General features: G+C 65.3%; 5 protein-coding genes across 5 annotated transcripts; all 5 read left to right on the forward strand.

The window, feature by feature from the left end:
- Window positions 1-481: 481 nt before the first annotated feature.
- Window positions 482-1,756, forward strand: LINJ_01_0610 (mitochondrial RNA editing ligase 1; the record flags this gene model as incomplete). The annotated part of the gene is made up of 1 exon (XM_001462637.1): window positions 482-1,756. One exon carries the CDS (start codon window positions 482-484, stop codon window positions 1,754-1,756), a length of 1,275 nt encoding a protein of 424 aa, XP_001462674.1.
- A 1,064-nt stretch (window positions 1,757-2,820) lies between these two features.
- Window positions 2,821-8,274, forward strand: LINJ_01_0620 (conserved hypothetical protein; the record flags this gene model as incomplete). The annotated part of the gene is made up of 1 exon (XM_001462638.2): window positions 2,821-8,274. One exon carries the CDS (start codon window positions 2,821-2,823, stop codon window positions 8,272-8,274), a length of 5,454 nt encoding a protein of 1,817 aa, XP_001462675.2.
- Window positions 8,275-9,255: 981 nt separating this feature from the next.
- On the forward strand, window positions 9,256-9,987 carry LINJ_01_0630 (DNA-damage inducible protein DDI1-like protein; the record flags this gene model as incomplete). The annotated part of the gene is made up of 1 exon (XM_001462639.1): window positions 9,256-9,987. One exon carries the CDS (start codon window positions 9,256-9,258, stop codon window positions 9,985-9,987), a length of 732 nt encoding a protein of 243 aa, XP_001462676.1.
- Window positions 9,988-10,615: 628 nt separating this feature from the next.
- On the forward strand, window positions 10,616-12,388 carry LINJ_01_0640 (conserved hypothetical protein; the record flags this gene model as incomplete). Its single annotated transcript, XM_001462640.2, has 1 exon — window positions 10,616-12,388. The coding sequence occupies one exon, from the start codon at window positions 10,616-10,618 to the stop codon at window positions 12,386-12,388; it is 1,773 nt and encodes a 590-aa protein (XP_001462677.2).
- A 1,762-nt stretch (window positions 12,389-14,150) lies between these two features.
- LINJ_01_0650 (hypothetical protein, unknown function) lies at window positions 14,151-16,859 on the forward strand (the record flags this gene model as incomplete). The annotated part of the gene is made up of 1 exon (XM_001462641.1): window positions 14,151-16,859. One exon carries the CDS (start codon window positions 14,151-14,153, stop codon window positions 16,857-16,859), a length of 2,709 nt encoding a protein of 902 aa, XP_001462678.1.
- Window positions 16,860-18,424: the final 1,565 nt, after the last annotated feature.

Below are 18,424 nucleotides of genomic sequence, written 5' to 3' on the forward strand. Positions count from 1 at the left end.
CTACTCCATATGGGATACGTCGGCGCCACCGCGTCACGCCAGCAGGCGAGTTCGCCGCCCATGTCCGATGCTGGCGTTTTCTTGCCTTGCCCTCCCACTCCCACCTCACCCCCACCCCGCCCGCCTGGCCCTCCAAACACCTCCGTCTCCCCTCGCCTTCCTCCCCACCCTCTCTCTCTCCCTCGCTCAGCTCTACGAGCAGCTGCCCCCCCCCCCCAAGCCCACTCCGCATACGTGCACACACCTATACGCCCTTCGTTGCTCACATCTTCACTGCTTTGTGGTCCTCATGCGTCGACTGGCACTGCGCCGCGCACCACGCTGCAGTCATGCCACCCTGTGCAGCAGTCGCGGAAGCGGCAGCGTCTTGAGGCGCCAGGCATCGGCGCTATTATCGGCGACCGCCGTCTCTCCGCCATGCCTCTCTACCACCAGCACCACCACCTCGTCGCAGAGTCTCGCCACGCCGCGCCGCTGTTACATGCCGCTTCCCCAAAACCAAGAGGACTTCTCGGCCTACGCGGAGATCGATCTGCCGACGGAGACGCGCATAGACGCGATTCGGCGCACGGGCATCGCGAGCCAGGAGTGGGTGGCGTGCGAGAAGGTGCACGGCACAAACTTCGCCATCTACCTCATCAACGAAAGCGAGGTGCGATTCGCGAAGCGCAGCGGCATCATGGACCCGAGCGAGAACTTCTTCGGCTACCACCTCCTCATCGACGACTTCACGGCGCAGGTCCGCGCGTTGTGTGCGCTGCTGAAGCGCAAGTACGGCGTGACGGGCCGCATGGGCCGTGTCGTGCTGCACGGGGAGCTGTTCGGTGCCAAGTACAAGCATCCGCTGGTGCCCAAGAGTACCAAGTGGTGCACGCTGCCGAATAAGAAGCGAATTCCGATCTCGGGGGTGGAGATACAGAGCGAGCCGTTCCCGCAGTACAGCCCGGAGCTGCACTACTTCGCATTCGACGTCAAGTACTCCGTCTCGGGTGCCGAGGAGGATGTGGTGCTGCTGCCCTTCGACGACTTCACGGAGGTGTGCTCGCAGGTGCCGAATCTCCTGTACGCGAAGCCGCTGGTGCGCGGCACGCTGGATGAATGCCTCGCCTTTGACGTGGAGAACTTCATCACACCGCTGCCCGCGCTGCTCGGGCTGGGCAACTACCCGCTCGAAGGCAACCTCGCCGAGGGTGTCGTCATCCGCCACGTGCGCCGCGGCGATCCGGCGGTGGAGAGCAGCGGGGTCTCGACAATCATCAAGCTGCGCTGCTCTTCCTTCATGGAGCTCAAGCACCCCGGCAAGCAGCAGGAGCTGAAGGCGACGTTCCTCGACACCGTGCGTGCCGGCGCGCTGCAGCGCGTGCGCAAAGGCAAGAAGGTGACGGTGTTGGCGGACTCGATGCTGCCGAAGCTGGAGGCGGCCGCGAACGCGCTGCTGCTGAACAACGTCAGCGAGGGTCGTCTGAGCAACGTGCTGTCGAAGATCGGCCGCGAGCCGTTGCTGACCGGCGAAGTGAAGCAGGAAGATGTCGTGCTGATGCTCGCGCAGGACGCCCTGAAGGACTTCCTGAAGGAGACGGACCCGGTGGTGCTGAACACGTCGCTGTCGTTTCGCAAGACGCTGATCCGCAGCGTGTACTTCGCGGCGGAAGAGCTGCTGCAGGGCGAATGGAAGCGCGTCATGGACCGGCTAAAGGCGTCGCAGACGGAGATCGACGCCGCGATTGCCGCGCAGGAGAAGGCAGAGGCGCAGTGAAGCTGTTGCTGTCGCTCTGTGGCAAGCCGGTATGCGTCTCCTTGATGAATTTGTGTGTGTGCGCGCGCGCTCAGCAGCCCCTCCTGCTGCTGGATAGCGTGGGGGAGGGGGAGGGGAAGCGAACGTACCCCCGCGCGGATGCAAGACGGCGCGTGGCTGCCGTCAAACAGAGGAGCCGTCTCTACCACTATTTTGCGCTGCTGCCTCTTCGCGGCGGCGCTTGCATGCTGCACCATATACAGGGAAAAACATGGGGAACCGTGCAAGTGGGTGCCGAAAACGATCGCCGATGGTGGCGGAGAGAGGCGTGCAAGCGTGCGACAGCACGCGCGGCACAAGTGCCGGAAGCGCCAGTTTCGTGCTCCACGTGTGTGAAGTGGGGGGGGGGGCGGGGCGTAGAGCGTGGTCGATGCGGCCTTTGCAGGGTCGCTGCCCTTTCTCCTTCAAGGTGATCTCTGTCCTCCCCCTCCCGGCCTCTCGCGCTCGCACCGATCCCGCTAATCTGGTCATCAAGCACATCACATGTCCGTGCCGGGGGAGGAGTAGAAACTCCCGGCGCAGGTGCACCGGCTCTCCTCGTGCTCTACGTATGCGCCTGCTGCTATGATGTTTGTTGGCCCCAACACACTGCGCCGCCCTCCTTATCCCGCACCTCCCTGCTCATCTCTCCACGTACGGATGGGCACACGCATGTATGCCGAAGCAGCCGTGATCATCGCTGCTGTTGCTGTTCCACGTTTTTCTGGCCCCCGCGTGCCCCACCCCTTTCCTCTTCACGCCCCTCTCAGCGCGTGGCCTTGCACACACGCACACACACGCGCGAGACGACCGTAATCAGCACGACCGCTTCCCTGGCAGCCTTCCTCCTTTTCGTTGCTTATAGTGTATGCGGTGCCGACGCGCTGCTCGGCCTATCCCGTCCTCCCCACCCCCCCCGACACACACACACTCCAATGTGGTCGCCCTCGTCCTCTGCGCCGCAGACCTCCGTCGACGTCGCGGCGGGCCAGCGTGGCCGCCGCGGTGTCCCCACCGCCAGTGGGAGAGACGTCACACCATACGCGATGGGGATGGATTTGGCACTACCGGCCGGCCCCACCGGTGCGCGAGGCGCAGGACGCGTCTCGGCGGCTCGGCGGTCGTTGGCGGACGCAGCGCCGCCGCCGTCTCACAACGTACTTGTCGACGTGGACGGCCTGCGGTGCGAGGTGCGCTCAATGCGCAGCGTGCCGCATGCGCTGTACAGCACCCCATCCGTCTCCCACGTCCTCGCCACGTACGTCCAGCAGCTCATCGACGACTTCACCCGCTCGCTGCTGCTCTGCCGGCCCGCCCAGCGGAGCTCCAGCAGCATCAGCAGTCGCGTCATCCACGCAGAGAGTGGCGATCTGCAGCGACAGAAACAGCTGCAGTCCACCACCACCACCACACTCGGCGCTGCGGACCTCACGGTGGACGGCGCCCTATCTTCAGAAGACGAGGAAACGTACCTGCTGTTGCGCCTGTGTCACCTCCACAAGGCAGAGCAGCAGCAGCAGCAGCCGTCGGAGTCCAGCGGCGGTGACGCCTCCGCGATGGCGGGGGGGTGGCGGATGGCTGGTGCGAACACAGGGTCTGTAGCAGAGCAGCTGATTGCACTCTTCGCTGCTGCGGATCGGCCGTGTTGTCGACATGGGCCGAACGGCGGTGCCAGGGAGGAGGACAGTGAGCAGCACGACGCTGCGGTGCTGATGCCACCGCTGCTGTCCTCCCTCTTGCTGTTTAAGCCGATGCTGCACGACATGCAGTACCTGGCGCAGCATCTTCTTCTGCCGCGACACGCCTGGCAACACCACCAGCGGGAGTGGGTCATTGTGTATGAAGATGTCGCCGTGACGCTGCGCGACCGCCTCTCTCGCTACCGCCGTGCCTCGATGCGTAGCAGAGGGCGAGATGGTGAAGTAGTGACCAACGACGAGGATGGCACGGAGGACCGGGACGCCGCCAGCATCCTCACAGGCATGCAGCGGCTGTTTCCGGCGTCTGAGCTGCAGCACCTCTGGCACACCCTATGGGAGCTGCTTGGCGCCGCGTGGCGCCAGCGCGACCGCCTCTGGGGTGCCTACCGCTACCTGCACGGCCCACGCCGTCTGCCGCCGCTGTGTCTGAGTGGACAAGCGCCGTGCGCGGTGCCGCCTGGCGTCCACGCATGCCCAATCATGCGCGAGCAGTACGAGGCGTATATTGCCCGCGTGCATGCCTCGACAGCCTCCCCCTCCCACGCTGTGCCCGATGCGCCGGAGGCACCGCACGCGGAGGACAGCTGCGCCTTCGGCCCCTTCACGAGCGCCGACATCGGCATCTCGGCACGGCGGCTGTACGTGCTGCGGCAGCCGCTAGCGGCGGTGCTGCGGACGCTGCGGGTGTCAGTCCCTCCAGCCGGTCGTGACCCTCTCGTCACCTCCGCCACCGCCCCTGTTGGCTTCCAGTACGTCGACGACCCTGTGCCCAACGGACAGGCAAACACGCCGGCGCCGACGACGGACGCGGCAACGCCTCTCGTCGTCCCGCTCTTCGACACCACCAACCAGGACGCGCAGCTGGCTGCAGCAGCGGTACCGTACGTGTCTCCGGAGGTGTACGTGTCGCTGCAGCAAGAGCGGCAGCGACAGCGACGGCGAGCTGCCTCGTGTAGTGCATTGCCGGTGGTCTCGTGGCCGCCCGTGCACTCCTTCTCTGACGACGTGTGGAACGCGGCGGTTGTCGTGCTGGAGGCGGCGCTCAGCGGCTTCTGCGCGACGGATGCATCCATGTGCCACCTCGCGCTGCCATCCGTTCACAGCAGCGGCGTCGATCTACTCGATGAGCGAACGGCAATGTCGCGCTCCTCGTCATCGTCTTCGGTGTACTCGGGGGTGCTGCTGCTGCTGACGGAGCGCCATGTGCTGCCGAGGGCTGCGGCGCACAACTTTCTATATGCGGCGCTGTACCATCTGCAGGTGGCGCTGAACAAGGGCGGTTGCGAGGATGTCGACAATCATGGCGGCATCGACGGCGCCAAGGCGCTCCGGCAAGGGAGTGGCAGCGGCGACGGTACGGCGGCAGCGGTACTACCATCGCCGACGCGCCTTGCTCGCGAATGGGTGCGCTACCTCTGCAGCGCCTACGGGCCGGCATGTCTGAAGGACGGCGGGATCTTGGCAGAGGTGGCCAGTAAGGGGCTCTGCTGGCGCCGGTCGGAGCGGTGGAACGCGTTCGGGATGGCCCACGTCACGGCCACGACGGCGAGTACGACGGCCGCTTGTGCGGATGGCTGGCCATCCGCCTCGTCGTTCACGCCACTGGAGACAGTCGGCGGCGCGAGCGGCAACAGCCGTGCGCCGGCGGCTGCGGCGGAGCAGCACCGCTCGACTCACGCCGGTGGCGGCCCGTCGTCCCCCGCTTACCTGTCGACCCCCGCGCCGCCGCTCGCAGAACACCTGAGCGGCAGACATCACGGCCCTGCAGCGTTCGCCATGCCCGCCCTTGCAGACACCTCCGTTGGTGTGGGCACACCGGGGGACGCCGACGGTGGTAGAGACGCAGCGGCGCTGTCGCGGCTGCCACAGCGGCTGGATCGCACCTTCAACGCCCTCGACACGCCACTCCTGCGCCTACTGAGCCTCGAGCATTACCGCGCAGCGCCCGAAGGAAAAGCTGGCAGTGCCGGCGTATCGCCCGCGGGACCGAAGCTGAGCAGAGAGGCAGCAGCGACGGTGAACCGCCCCGCATGCGGCGCCGCAGACGATGCCGGCGACTTGTGGGCGGTCCTTTCCAGTTACCTTCGCCGCTGCACGATGACAGCAGCAGCGACGGGCGCCTCAGCTACGCCTGCAGGGAAGGCGAACGGCGCTGTGACGGAAGCGGCTGACGCGGACTGCGTTGATGAGCTGCTACGACTGCTTTTCTGCTGCCTTGTCCGCACAACGCGGTGCTACCGCGTCCACGATGGCGCGCGCACCGCCTTCGCTGGCAGTGCTGCCTGCAAGGGCGATGCGCCGGTGGATGTGGAGTGGTGCCAGTACGCCGCCATGAATCACCCATTCTTTCGCGGCGTCGCCGAGCGCGGCCTGCTGACAACGTACATGACGGCTTCCTGCCGCAACGGCGGCGGCGGCGGCGGGGAGTTCAGCGATTTCGCCTTTGCGACAGCGACTCTACCGGCGCTCAACCTTTATGTCCCCGCTGCGGTGCTGCTGGCCACCGTGCGCGAGATGGAGGCTACGTGGAAGGTGAGCGGCGTCGACGTCTGCTCCGAGCGTGTGGTGAAGCAGGCGACTTCCTTGCGTACGCTGATCGGGGACGACATGCGGGCCTGGGAGGCAAGCGCCGCGGCTCGCGGCGGTGGAAGCGGGGGTCGCATGCATCAGCAACAACAGCAGTACCTCCTGCTCGCGAACCCGTTCGTGGACATGGCAGCGACGCTGCTGCCATCACCGGTGCACCGCGCGCGGCGTGCCCTGGATGGTGTCCTCTCCCCGATAGACTTCGACCTTGCAGCGCAGCTCGACCACACGCACCAGCTGCGCCGCCTGTTGTACAGCGACAGCGATGACGCCGCCGGCGATGATCGAGGGCGCGGCAAGAAAGGCGCAGCTGCTGCGCGTGTTCGAGCCTACCTGAAGTCCTTGCTGATGCCGAACACTGAGCGCGGCACGGACGGCGTCGACTCTCACGTCGTCTACTCGCCCTTCTACCCGCTTCCTCCGACCCTCCGCGGAGAGGTGTGGGGGTGCCTCCTGTGCGTGCCGCCATCCGCGCGCGCCCGGGAGGCCCTCCTCGCCCACGCCGTCCACCACACCGCCGCCAAGCCGACGCCGCACGACCGGCAGCTCTCGGTCGACATTCCACGATGCCACGCTTACCACCCGCTGCTCAGCTCCTCGTCTGGATCTGCGCAGCTCAAGCGCATGTTGCGGGCGTGGTTGTACCTCCACCCTGAGCACGCCTACTGGCAAGGGCTCGACAGCGTCTGTGCCGTCCTGCTGACCGTCAGCAACAGGGATGAGGCGCTCGTGCTGGCGCAGCTCAACGCCCTCGTCAACCGCTTCATCGCTCACGACGAGGACTGTGAGAGGCCTCGCGCCTCTGGCATCGGCAGCGGCGCCGTCGAGGTGCCGTTCCAGGATCGTAGCACGATCCCTAGCGGTGACAGCAGTCTGGGCCCGCCCCGCGCCGGTGCCGCGACGTCGCCGCTGCCGCCGGCCAGGAAGCCGACCATGGCGGAGCAGCTCCGCCGCCTCGTGGTCGTGCTACGCTACTGCGACCCGCTTCTGGCGCACCACCTCTTCGACGTCCTCGGCTGCACACCGGAGCTGTACGCCATCAGCTGGCTGCTGACGCTCTTCTCGCACAGCCTGCCGACACGCAAGGTCTACCTCCTGTGGGACCTCCTGTTTGTGGAGGACGACGCTGCCTGCCTCGTAGTGCTCTGCGCCGTCGTCATTATTCACAAGCGCGAGGTCCTGCTGAGCACGGACTTCTCCGGCTGCCTTGCGTCCTTCAGCAGCGGCGCATCCTCCATAAACGTCGCAGCTGCCGTCGGCGACGCGCGGTGGCTGATGAGAGCTGTGCCGCCGTCGGTGCTAGCGCCGCCGCCGCCGGTGTCGTCGGACGACCGCAAGGATGCGCAACAGTCGCTGTATGGCTGTGGGCATGACGATGCCGGCGCAGCCATCGGCCGCCCCCTCGGCAGCAGCGGCGACGACGGCAGCGGTGTCGCCGCGGTGGCGCTCCTCGCCGTCGAGGACGTGGCCGCCGCGCTCGCAGCGTCCGCAGCAGCGATCAGTGAAGGTGCTGACTGCGACAGGGAGGAGGGAAGCAGCGGGCCGCACTGGTTCGACAGCGGCGTCTACCTTGTGGATGTGCGCGAGCAGCCGGCGGAGAAAGCCCTGCGGGATTCGGTCCTCGGCGCCATCAGCGTGCCGCTGTGCACAGCGGCACGTCCGAAGGCGCACGCCTCTGCAGGGTCAGGAGCGGCGCTTCAGCGTCGCGAGGGATCTGATGCGTGCGCCAGTGCAGTCACCGACGAGGTTGGCGACGTTGACAGCGACGCTGCCGGTGCTGGATGGGGTATTGTGGAGCAGCAGGAGCGGATGCAGGAGCAGCAGCGGGCGGAGCAGGACGCCGCGGCGCGGCAGGTCGAAGATGCCGCAGCGGCCATTGTCCGCCACGTCGGAAACCCGGCCATGGCTGCCATCATACCACGAGTCTGGAGGGCCACCAAAAATCATGCTGCACCGCCGCTGCCGCCGCCACAACCATCGTTGTTATCGTGTCCGTGGCCGGTGCACCCGATCGTGCTGAAGGCGTCGCGTGCCCCGCATGTAGTGCTGCTAACATCTGGCGTTGTGGATGCGCACGAGCTGCCGCTCGCCCACCAGCTCGGCGTGAAGCTCAACGCGTGTGGGGTGCACAATGTCAGCATACTGCGTGGCGGTGTCGCCAGCGTGCGGCGTGCGCTACCGGAGCTGGTGGTGCGTCGTGCGCCATCCACGTAGAGGGCGTGCTCGGTTTCTGCTTGCTTGCTCGGCCCCGCCGCCGCCGGCGCCGGCCTTGCCTCCAGCTTGAAAGACGATGCAAATCGCTCACCTAACGGCTCGCCCGCCTTTCCGCTCGAGGGCTATAGCTATCTGCCTATATATATATATATATATACGTCATCATGCGCCTCGCGGACATGGTGGCAGTGGGGGGGGCGGGGGGGCGGGGGGTTGCTTCACGGAGGCAAGGGCCGCTGTCCTCTGCTGCTTCCCTTTCCACCGGCCACCACGGCCGCACACGGGCGACCACGTGACCCTGTACCACTACTCGAGCGACCGCCGATGTCGATGGTTCTACGAGCAACCCTGCACGCCCTCTCCTCCATCTCGCCCCCTCTGGCCGGTGTGCGCACGCGTTTCCGTCTGTGCCTACGCGTGCGCGTACTCGGGCACACACACACACACACACGTATCCGCCAGCCAAGTTCGCCACCAAGCATTGAGCAGCAGGACGAAACCGTCCCCTTCCTTGGCGCGCGCGCGGACGCAAGCATCTTGACATACACAATGGTGCAGCTCACCATCACCAACGCCAGAGGAGCAACCCTGTGCCGAGTTAGCCTCCCCGCCAACGCGACGGTGCAGCAGCTGCTGCTGCAACTCACCGTGGCGAAGCCGGAGCTGCGCCATGCACAAGCGATCCGCAATGATGCCCGTCACGTGACGCACCGCCTCACGCCAGCATCTACCACCACCACAAGTGGGCTCTCATCCAACGCACAAACACTGTTGCAAGCGGGCCTAGTTGGGCAAGGTGCAACGGCAGAGACGTTGGTAGTGCTAACAGCGGATGATGCTCCTGCCGCGGCGTCATCGGCTGCAGCGGCGGCGCCATCCCCAACGAAGGCCGTCACAGCACGCATTCTGGATCTGTTCGGGTGCGCCTCGGCGTCTCCGTCGGCAGGGGTGCGGCCCCAAGCCAGTGCCGACCCCAGCACGATGGACGAGCGCCAGCTAGAGCTGCAGCGCCGCATCTACGCTCAAATCCAGCAGCAGCAGATAGACGAGAATCTGGCCAACGCGCTCGAGTACACGCCAGAGGCGTTCGCGAAGGTAGCGATGCTCTACGTGCCGTGCACCATCAACCAGGTGCTAGTGAAAGCCTTCGTCGACTCCGGCGCGCAGAACAGCATCATGAACAAGCGCACGGCGGAGCGGTGTGGGTTGATGCGGCTCGTCGACGTCCGCATGCGTGGCGTCGCCGTCGGAGTAGGGCGGCAGGAGATCTGCGGTCGCATTCACATGACCCCTGTGAACCTCGCAGGCATGTACATCCCCTTCGCCTTCTACGTGATCGAGGACCAGGCAATGGACTTGATCATCGGTCTCGACCAGCTGAGGCGCCATCAGATGATGATAGACCTCAAGCATAACTGTCTCACCATCGACAACATCAACGTCCCGTTCTTGCCGGAGAACGATCCGCCTGCGTTGACGGCGCTGGACGACAACGAGAATGCTATGCACGCGCCGCGTCACCAGGACCCGGCAGCGACAGCCATCACTGCTTCCATCCCTGCTGCACCGGTGCTCTCGGAGGGCGAGCGGCAGGCTCGGATTGAAGGTTTCATGACGTTCTCGGGTATAACTGACCCCACGCAGGCGGCGGAATTGCTGGAGGCCGCCGACTGGGACCCCAACGTGGCGGCGGCGCTCCTCTTCGACACGTGAAAGACAAGGGAGGCGCCCACCCCGCCCCCACGTGCCCGCTACCGTTGCGCCTGTCTCCCATCTCTTCTTTATTGGATGCAAAACCGTGTCTTGTGATCGTCACTGGCCACTCACCACCTCCTCCGTGGCATGGGCCAATGCTATTGCCCACGCCCACGGGCATTCACGTCGCGCGTGCGTGTGTGAGGGTACGTGTCCTGCCTCTTCCCTTCCCTTCCCTTCCCTTCCCACCCACCCGCTTACCGCTCTTGTTCTCCCTCTCTCCCCCTTCTCCCCCTCTCTCGTCTTCTTACTCGCACCCTCGCTCACGGCGCACACGCACGCACGCACGCGCACACTAGAAAGCGCATCGCCTTCATCTGTGCTTGCGCGTGGCCCATCGGCAACGCACTCGTTTTTCTCCGTTCGGATCTGCGGCCAAGGACGCGCTGCACGTGCCACTGCCGCTCTTTCGCCTCTTTCTCGCCCACTGCGCAACGCAGCCTGCCCAACTCGCGTCCACGCACGCAAGGAGCGGGTGGGGAGGGGGGAACTCATGGCGTCCTCAGCTCCATCCAATTGCCTGAGCGGCGCGGCCGCCACCGCTGCCTCTCACGCAACGGCCAACTCCGTCGGCTTCATGCCCAAGATGGCGAGCCCACTGGCGCACGGCACTGCGAGCAACTACGTCCTCAGCGACGCGGCCGCCAGCCCCGCCGCCTCCCCTTCCCACAGCGCAGGCGCCATTCCGCAAGAGCAGTCGAAGATGCTAGCCGGGATGCTGGCGAAGCTGCCGGAACTTGACCTAGGCGAGATGTCGCGCGTGAAGAGCTGTTTCTCTGCCGTGCTGGGCGAGGGACGCGAGAACATCGTCAACGCGCTGGAGCTGCGCGTGGTGCTCGGCGAGCTCGGCCTCTATCCGAGCGAGACGGAGCTCAACCTCATCCTCCGCGCCTACCGTGACCGCGTCAACCTCGTTACGCTGACGCAGTACCTGCGGCTTTATAAGAAGGAGTTCTGGGTCAATCACGCGGCGGCAGCAGCAGCACCAGCAGCAGCGGTGGGCGGAGCCGGCGCTGCACACAGCGCGTCACTGTCTGTCGCTCCGCACTCCTATAAAGCGTTCAGTGGAAGTCATCCTATGGCCGCGGCGAGAGCGGGGGCCTTCGGCGTTGGCGGTGGCAAGGACGAGGACACGTTGAAGGCCTTTGTCGCCCTTGGCGGTGAGGAAGACGGCAGTGGCGAGATCCTCGCGTCGACGCTGCGCGACGCCATTCGCGGCTTCGGGCTCACCATCGACATCGACTCGATGATTCGCACCGTCGACGTGCACCACTCCGGCGTGCTGGACTACGTTGACTTCTGCGCCTTATGGTCGCAGCCGACGAGCACGTCCTCCGAGTCCGGCGAGGCCGGCGGCGCGGGAGTGTCCATGGGGGAAGCACTGCTACGCGGATCGGTCGACAACGCTGGGTCCGACGCCTACCGCCGTCGCTCGTCGGACGGAAGCGCAATGAGCGACACCCATCAGCGCCTCATGTCCTTGCTGGCAGCCACGCCGCGACTCACCAGTCTTGCAGGTGGCGTGCTGCGCCGTCGATCACAGACGATGGCGCAGGCACCGGAGCAGGCCAGCACGTCGCCCCGCGCACGCCGTTGCTCGCCGGGTGGCACGCAATTTTCTCAGAACACGAACAGCCGTGCCACGACAGCGGCATGCGGCCCGCGGGCGGGCGGCACCGGTAATGGCCGCGGCTCTGATGGCGCGACGGCGTGTAACTCGATTCTCACGCCGCCGCCGACGCCTATCACAGACGAGGAGCACATGCTACTCGTGGAGATGTACCTGTTCCCGGAAAAATACAAGACAGTGCGGCGGGCACCGCGCTTCGCTGCCGCCTCCGGCGGCAGCCCACCAGCTCACGGCGCGGCGGGCCGTGAGGCAGCGCAGCACTCCGGCTCGTTGTATCAGAAGCGTCTCTCGCGCCCGAGCGTGAGTGGCTCGCGCAGTCGCAGCCGCCGCCAGGCACGCGGCTTGGGCAACACCAGCGGCGGCGCCTCCGCCATCCGCGCCACCAGCAACACCGCGGGCAGGAGGTGCAAGAGCAGTGTAGCTGGCGGCGCGGATGGCGGAGGCGCCGCCGCTGACTTCTTTCCGCCGAAGTCCAGCAACGTCTACCGCCCGCCGAGCCCGATGATCCTGTCGATGCGCAACAGTACCGCCTATCGCAACCGGCTGAAGCGGCTCGAGGAGCAGAAGCGGGAGCGCAAGGGGTGGAAACCGCCAGCGGGGACAGCGGCAGCGCAGCAGCTGCAGCATCGGATCTCGTACGCTGCCACCGCGACGCGCGGCGGTGGCGATGGTCCGGGCGACACGGAGCACATGTCCTCTACGCCTCCGCCAAAGATGTCGACGTGGTAGCGAACGGGTTCGTGGATGAGGAAGACGGAGGAGGCGGTGGCTCTCACACAGACAGCTACGCACGGAGGCACCCGTCGGCTTACTCCAATGGCGCGTCTTCAACGCTGCTGAGGCGCACACACGCGCTCGTTCCTGTGTTCCTCAGCGCGTTCGGTTGCTGGGTTGGAAAGATGAAGCATGCTCTTCTTAACTCCTTGATGTACAACTATAGGGACAATAAGCGACGGCAACGGCCTCACGCCACGCCTGCCCTCCTCTGTTCCTACCGGAGCGCGTGGGTGCCGGTGGACGTGTTCAAGTCAGAGGAACGGGACAGAAAGATCTGTGGTGCGCAACGGCAGAGGTACACCGTACACACACACACACACACAGAGAGAGAGAGGCGGGGGGCGGGAGGGGGTGCGTGTGTGTGGGTGTGTACGGTGTGTGTGTGTGCGCAGCAAAATGATAGAGGATGGTCATCGGGTCGCCATCCCCCCCCCCATCCATTCACCAAGCACCCTGCGCATGCCGCTGGTCCCCTTGCCTGGGTGCACGTCTTTGTGTATATATGTGGCTGGGCTCACCTCTTGCGCAGCTGCCATGGCTGTGGTGGTGGTGGGATGTGGAGGAGAGGGCCTTGGGATCGTTCCGATGAGGACTTGGAGTCCAAAACAACGTAAGGGCGAGCATGCCGATGTACACGTAGAAGTTGCTCCCTTCTTTCTTTTCGATTATAACCTCCTCGCAGCAGATGTGCATCAGCAACAGCAACGGTATCAGCAACAACGGCGCGTATGTGGTGGGCGAGGGGGCAAGACCCAACGACATACCATCAGAAGCCACGCACACGGCATCGCGGCGAGATGTGGCATACATCGCCCGCCCGCCCCTCTCTCCCTTGTTGCTGAGACACCCGCAACGAAAAGGTAAGCGGCTCATGTGCGGCAACGGTAATGGCGGAGAGCGAAGTCACTGGTGCGCTGTGTCGGAAAGGAGGGGGGTCGGATGATCACAGTGCCATTGTGATGGCTCTGGATCGCCTCCGCCTCGCACCGCCACCATCACTGCCATGCTCCTTCCTCTGCCTCACCTCTCTTCTCCGCGGCTACGGCGCGACTCACATGCACACCACACACACACACACACACGCGTCCGCAACATCAGCCGTTTCGCTGCGACACACCGCAACGAAACTGCCCCCGCAAAGGTCGCTACAAACCACTCTTCGTACCATACATCTCCACACACACACCCGCGCGCGCGCACCATTGGGGGCGAGCCTCCTCGCTCCTCGCGCACGGGGTCACATCCATCACGGACGGGGGGAGGGGCAGACGGCGAAAAGAGAACGAAAAGAGGTGCACAGGCACGCGTGACGGAACCGAGTTCGTCTTTGCGGTGGAGCCGTTGGAAGCAGGAGGCGTGCGCGCGTGCTGTACGCGTCCAACGACATCGCCGCCTACCCACCCCATCACCGTCTGTATGTGTCTGTCTGTCTGTCTGCATGTTGGTGTGGGCTCGTGTTTCTCACGTGAAGTACACCAGTGCCACGGATGCGCACAAGCACACACGGAGATAGGGAGAGAACGATCCATTATCATCCCATCATCGTCAGCAGCAGCCGCAGCAGCGCGGCCCTCCTGTGCTTCTCCGTCTTGCCGTCGGTCTCTCACGTGTCCAGTGTGTCTCCGTCTCTGTGCTTCCGCTTGCTTGATCCGTACGTGGGGAGGACAAGGCCTGGGCGAGTGCCCTGTAAAAAGCACGAGATCACACACTGCCCATGGAGGAGGCCCCCTGCTCCTCCAAGACGGACACCGGCGCCGCGACCGAAGCGAAGACGAGTACGACAGCGGCAGCTGGGGCGAGCAGCAGCACAGGTGTGGTGAAGGCGAAGTCGTCGTATCGTGAGCTGTGCAGGCCGACGTCGCTCTTCCCCCCGCCCGCACTCTCTCATGCGACGCCGGATGGAAGCAACCGAATCAGCACGCCGAGCAGCTCGGCGCCGCCGCCGCCGCAGCTGTCGCCGACGCTGCGTGACCGCGCGGCCGCTGTGAAGGAGGGCGGCCACAACACGAACAGCAGCGGTGCCGGTGGCTGCCGTCTCTCTGGCACGAGCTGGGCGCGCCTCACAACGACGAGGCGCGTTAGCCGGAACACAGAGGCCCTCCGCCCTCCTCCTCTTGTGCTGCACGCCACCGAGAACGACGCAAGCAGCGGGCAGGGTACGACGGTGGCAACGACTGAAGGTGCAACGGCCGCCACGGTGGAATCTGGCCACCCGCGCGTGCACAACCGCAGCATCACCTCCACGGAAGACCTTCAACATGCCGTCGCCGTCCCGTACTGGACCTCGAGCCTTCACGACATGCTGGCGCCATCGCTACTCACCGCGGCAGCAGCAGCAGCAGCGGTGACGCGTTTCGCTACGCATAGCAGCAGCCGCAGAAACGCAGTTACCGGTAGCGGCGCGCGTGAGCCATGTTCTTCACCACGCGCCTGCCCTATGCAGAGAGCGATGCAGCACGCCCTCGCGCATGTCTTGCAGCGAGAGCGGGTGCGAGCGCTCATCACCCGCGCCTTGCACTTGTGGCACCTGCACCGCGCACTTCGGCGGCACGGACGGCAACATGGCGATAGAGAAACCGCCGATGGAGTGGAGGGGCGACGAGAGACGCCGTCACCGACGTCCCGCGTCGGCCAAAGACGTCAAGGCAAGCCGTCGGCATCCCGGCTGGCGTGGACCCCGCTCGGTGACGTCGGCATCGGCGTGCGCTGCGGCGGCATCGCCTCCGACGAAGGCACCGTCTACATCGATGCCGACGGTGAGGAGGAACTGCACGACGTGGACGACGGCGCAGAGGTGCCACGACACACAGAGCTGCAGCGGTGCCAACACCAGCGGCATCACCGCGGCCGCCGTACCACCGACGGCGACTCCAGCCTGTCGGATGCGGGCGCCCACGTGGACGGTGCTTACGACCGTGTCGACAACCCAGGCACCTCGACGCGGCCGCTGGCGCCAGCGAGCCGCAGCAGCGTCGCCCCCGTCATCGGCGCCGCATCCCGGGCCACCAGCATTGTCCCCCCGCTCTCGGCGCTGAGCAACGCGTCGCAAAGCCAGTCGCTGGCTCGCGACATGTCGTTCACGTCGGTGAGATGGTCGATGAGTTGTCCGTTCCAGACACTGCTGCAGCCGCAGCGGCAAGACGAGCTGTGCAGCACATCTTTCCCCCAGACGCCAGTGGCGGCGTCCGTGCCAGAGAGCAGAACCGCCGACGGCGCCGGGGTCTCGCTCTCCGTCGGCGCTGCAGCGCTCGCCGAAGCAGCAGCCGGGTCGCTAGGGAGCGCGGGCGCCACAGGAACCACCGTGACCGCGGAAGCGGCAGCGGAGCGGCGGAAGCGCATCGTGCAGAACCCCCTCTCCAGCAAGTCACCACGGAACGCGTCACCGCACCAGTGCCTCCACAACTGGCTCTCCAGCGGTGTCGGTGGTGGTTCAACGTCGAGCTTCGATGACTCGGGCTCCCGACCGCAATCGTGCTTGCAGTCGGACAGGGAGGCGATCGCTGCGCAAGGGGGGGGCCCCCCCTTGTGTCTGCGCCGCCTACGCAGCGGCGCTGGCGGCGGAGCGGGACTCATCGCGAGCGACTCGGAGGACCGCAGCATCTCATCGCTGATAAATACGCCGCAGGGCCGCCAGACGGACGCTGCCAGTAGCTGCAGCGGTGCTTGGGGGCCGTTGAAAGACGGTGACTCCACACACAGCGACAGCACGTCACCGATGCCGACGGTCACAGCAACGACGGTTCCTCAGCTGCTGGCGCGCGAGGCGGAAGACCGGCTGGCGTTGCAGACAACAGAGGAGCGACGGCGCCTCCGCCTTCAGCGCGGCATGTCCGCCGTTATGGATCAGCTCATGATGGCGGCGCTACATCATCGATCGGGTGAGCGTGGCTTGCACCCCTCGTTGCGCACCTCCACCGCACCATCGCCGGTGCTTTTAGAGAGCGACGACGGTTGTGGCATGGACTTCCTGTGCGCCTGCACTGCGGAGACGCAAAATGAAGGCACCACGAGGGGTAGCGCAGGGGCCATCGAACCAGCAGCATCGGCTCGCGAACCCCGGCCCTCCTTGCCACCTCCAGTCCTGCAGGCCGCCACGTCTAGGAGAACGCAGCGGCGATTGAATTACGACGGTGATGTGGAGTGCACGCAGCAGCATCTGCAACGAAGTGGGCGCATCGAGGGGGAGGAGGGCTGCCTGTGCGACGTAACCGCCAAGAATGCCGAGCGTTGCGTGAGCCGCGACAGTGCCGAGGCGGTTGATATGGCTACTAGTCCTAGCAAGTGCTCATCGCAAACCTTGGGGTCCACAAGCCAGTGGGGCGCGCACGTGCTCGACGCCGTCACGATCACAACAGACAGTCATAGCAGCGTGGTTTTTCCAGGCACGAGCATCGCGCCGACGTCGCACTTCACGCCCTGCTGATGCCGTCATCCGCGTTCTCGTGGAGAGTTCGTCTTCGCGCGGCGCGTAACGGTGAACAGCGCTGAGAAGCGCGTCTTTTTTTTGTTGTTGTTGTTGTTTCTCTGTTCGTTGCTCTTCTTCAGCCGTCTCGCTACAGCACTCATGACGGGGTGGCTGGCGCATCTGCAAAGTCTGTGCCACGCGAGGAGGGACACCGTGAAAGGCGACGCTGCACAGGGATAGAAGTGCCGCGGCGACGCTCTGCGCATCTCCCCACCCCTCCCCTTCTTCCCCACCCACCCGTGCTGGATGGCGAGAAAGAGGCTGCCCGCATACCTGTCACGCGGTCCAGCAAGCCTGGACGCGCGTTGTCCAAAACCGAAGGTGCACGCCGACGTGAGCGCCCATGTGCGTGGACGAAGGCTCTGCACCATGCCATGGAAGAGGAGGACGACGACGACGACGATCGCGTCACACGTGTGGAAGCGAGCCCGAGCGCTCACGGCGCGTGGACGACGATGAACGACTTGATCGCCGCAACGGATGGAAGGAAAAGGTTCCGTCGTCGGGCGAGCGTCGAGCGTGCAGCGGTAGAGCGAGCCCGCTGTGCTTATATATAGATAAATCCGCCAGACTATCATGCTGCCTATGGACCACACCACCACCACCACCCTCCCTCTCTCCCTCCCTCCTGAAGGGAGGGAAGGAGGGGAAGGGCCTGGCATCGTGCACGGTGCGATGCGCATGTCCTTCATCACGTCCTCGTGCGTCGTTACACGACGGCACAGCAGCAGCGCGTGTCTGTGTGTGCGCGCGCGGCAGCGTCGGAAGCACGTGGGGGGGGGGAGCGCCGAGCCAGCACGTCTTTGCGTGCGTGTGTTGTCGGGGTCTGGAGCAACTCCCCATGGAAGATGGCGTGCGGGTGGGATGGGGGGTGCAGTGCGTGCGCTGAGGGAACAGTGTTGGCGCACACGCACTGCTCAAGAAGCGTCATCTGGCTGCTTTCGTTTATCTTTTCGCTTCTTTTGGTGCTTTTCTGCGGCTGTTGCGGTGGTGGTGGTGGTGGTGAAGCGTCCGTGTGGCGTGCACGACCGTGATGACGCTTCACCCTCCTCCTCCTCTCTCCACTGCTCCTGAGCAGCGCAACCTCACGACCCCATCGTCCGTGTCCGCCACGGCGCAGCACCTCATTTCTAGGCCACCATCAAAATGCGCTGTCACGATCCGTCCCCCCTCTCCCATCATCGCTCGAAGGCCGGGCGCGTCCTGTACGGGTGCGATGCAACCTTTTCAACCGGCTGCCTCCCTACTCTCCCCCTCCCTCTCCCTCCTTCGCCTGTATCCCCGCTCTGACTCACCCTTACACGACGTGCCCTGCCTTACTTGGTGGTGGGTGGGTCGTGGGGGTTGGGAGGGAGGGGGCCGCTCTTCGCGCATGGGCCCCTAGTACTTCTAAAGAGTGCACAGCAAGAGCGTACGCACGCACGCGCGCTCGCTGAGCTCGACCACTACCACCGCAATACCAATATCCAAGCAATAAGGACAGCGTGCACGCTGCCAACGCCACCGGCAGGGGGAGGGGCGTT

The sequence above is a fragment of the Leishmania infantum genome, chromosome 1 (assembly GCF_000002875.2).
Source record: "Leishmania infantum JPCM5 genome chromosome 1".
Taxonomy (NCBI): Eukaryota; Euglenozoa; class Kinetoplastea; order Trypanosomatida; family Trypanosomatidae; genus Leishmania; species Leishmania infantum.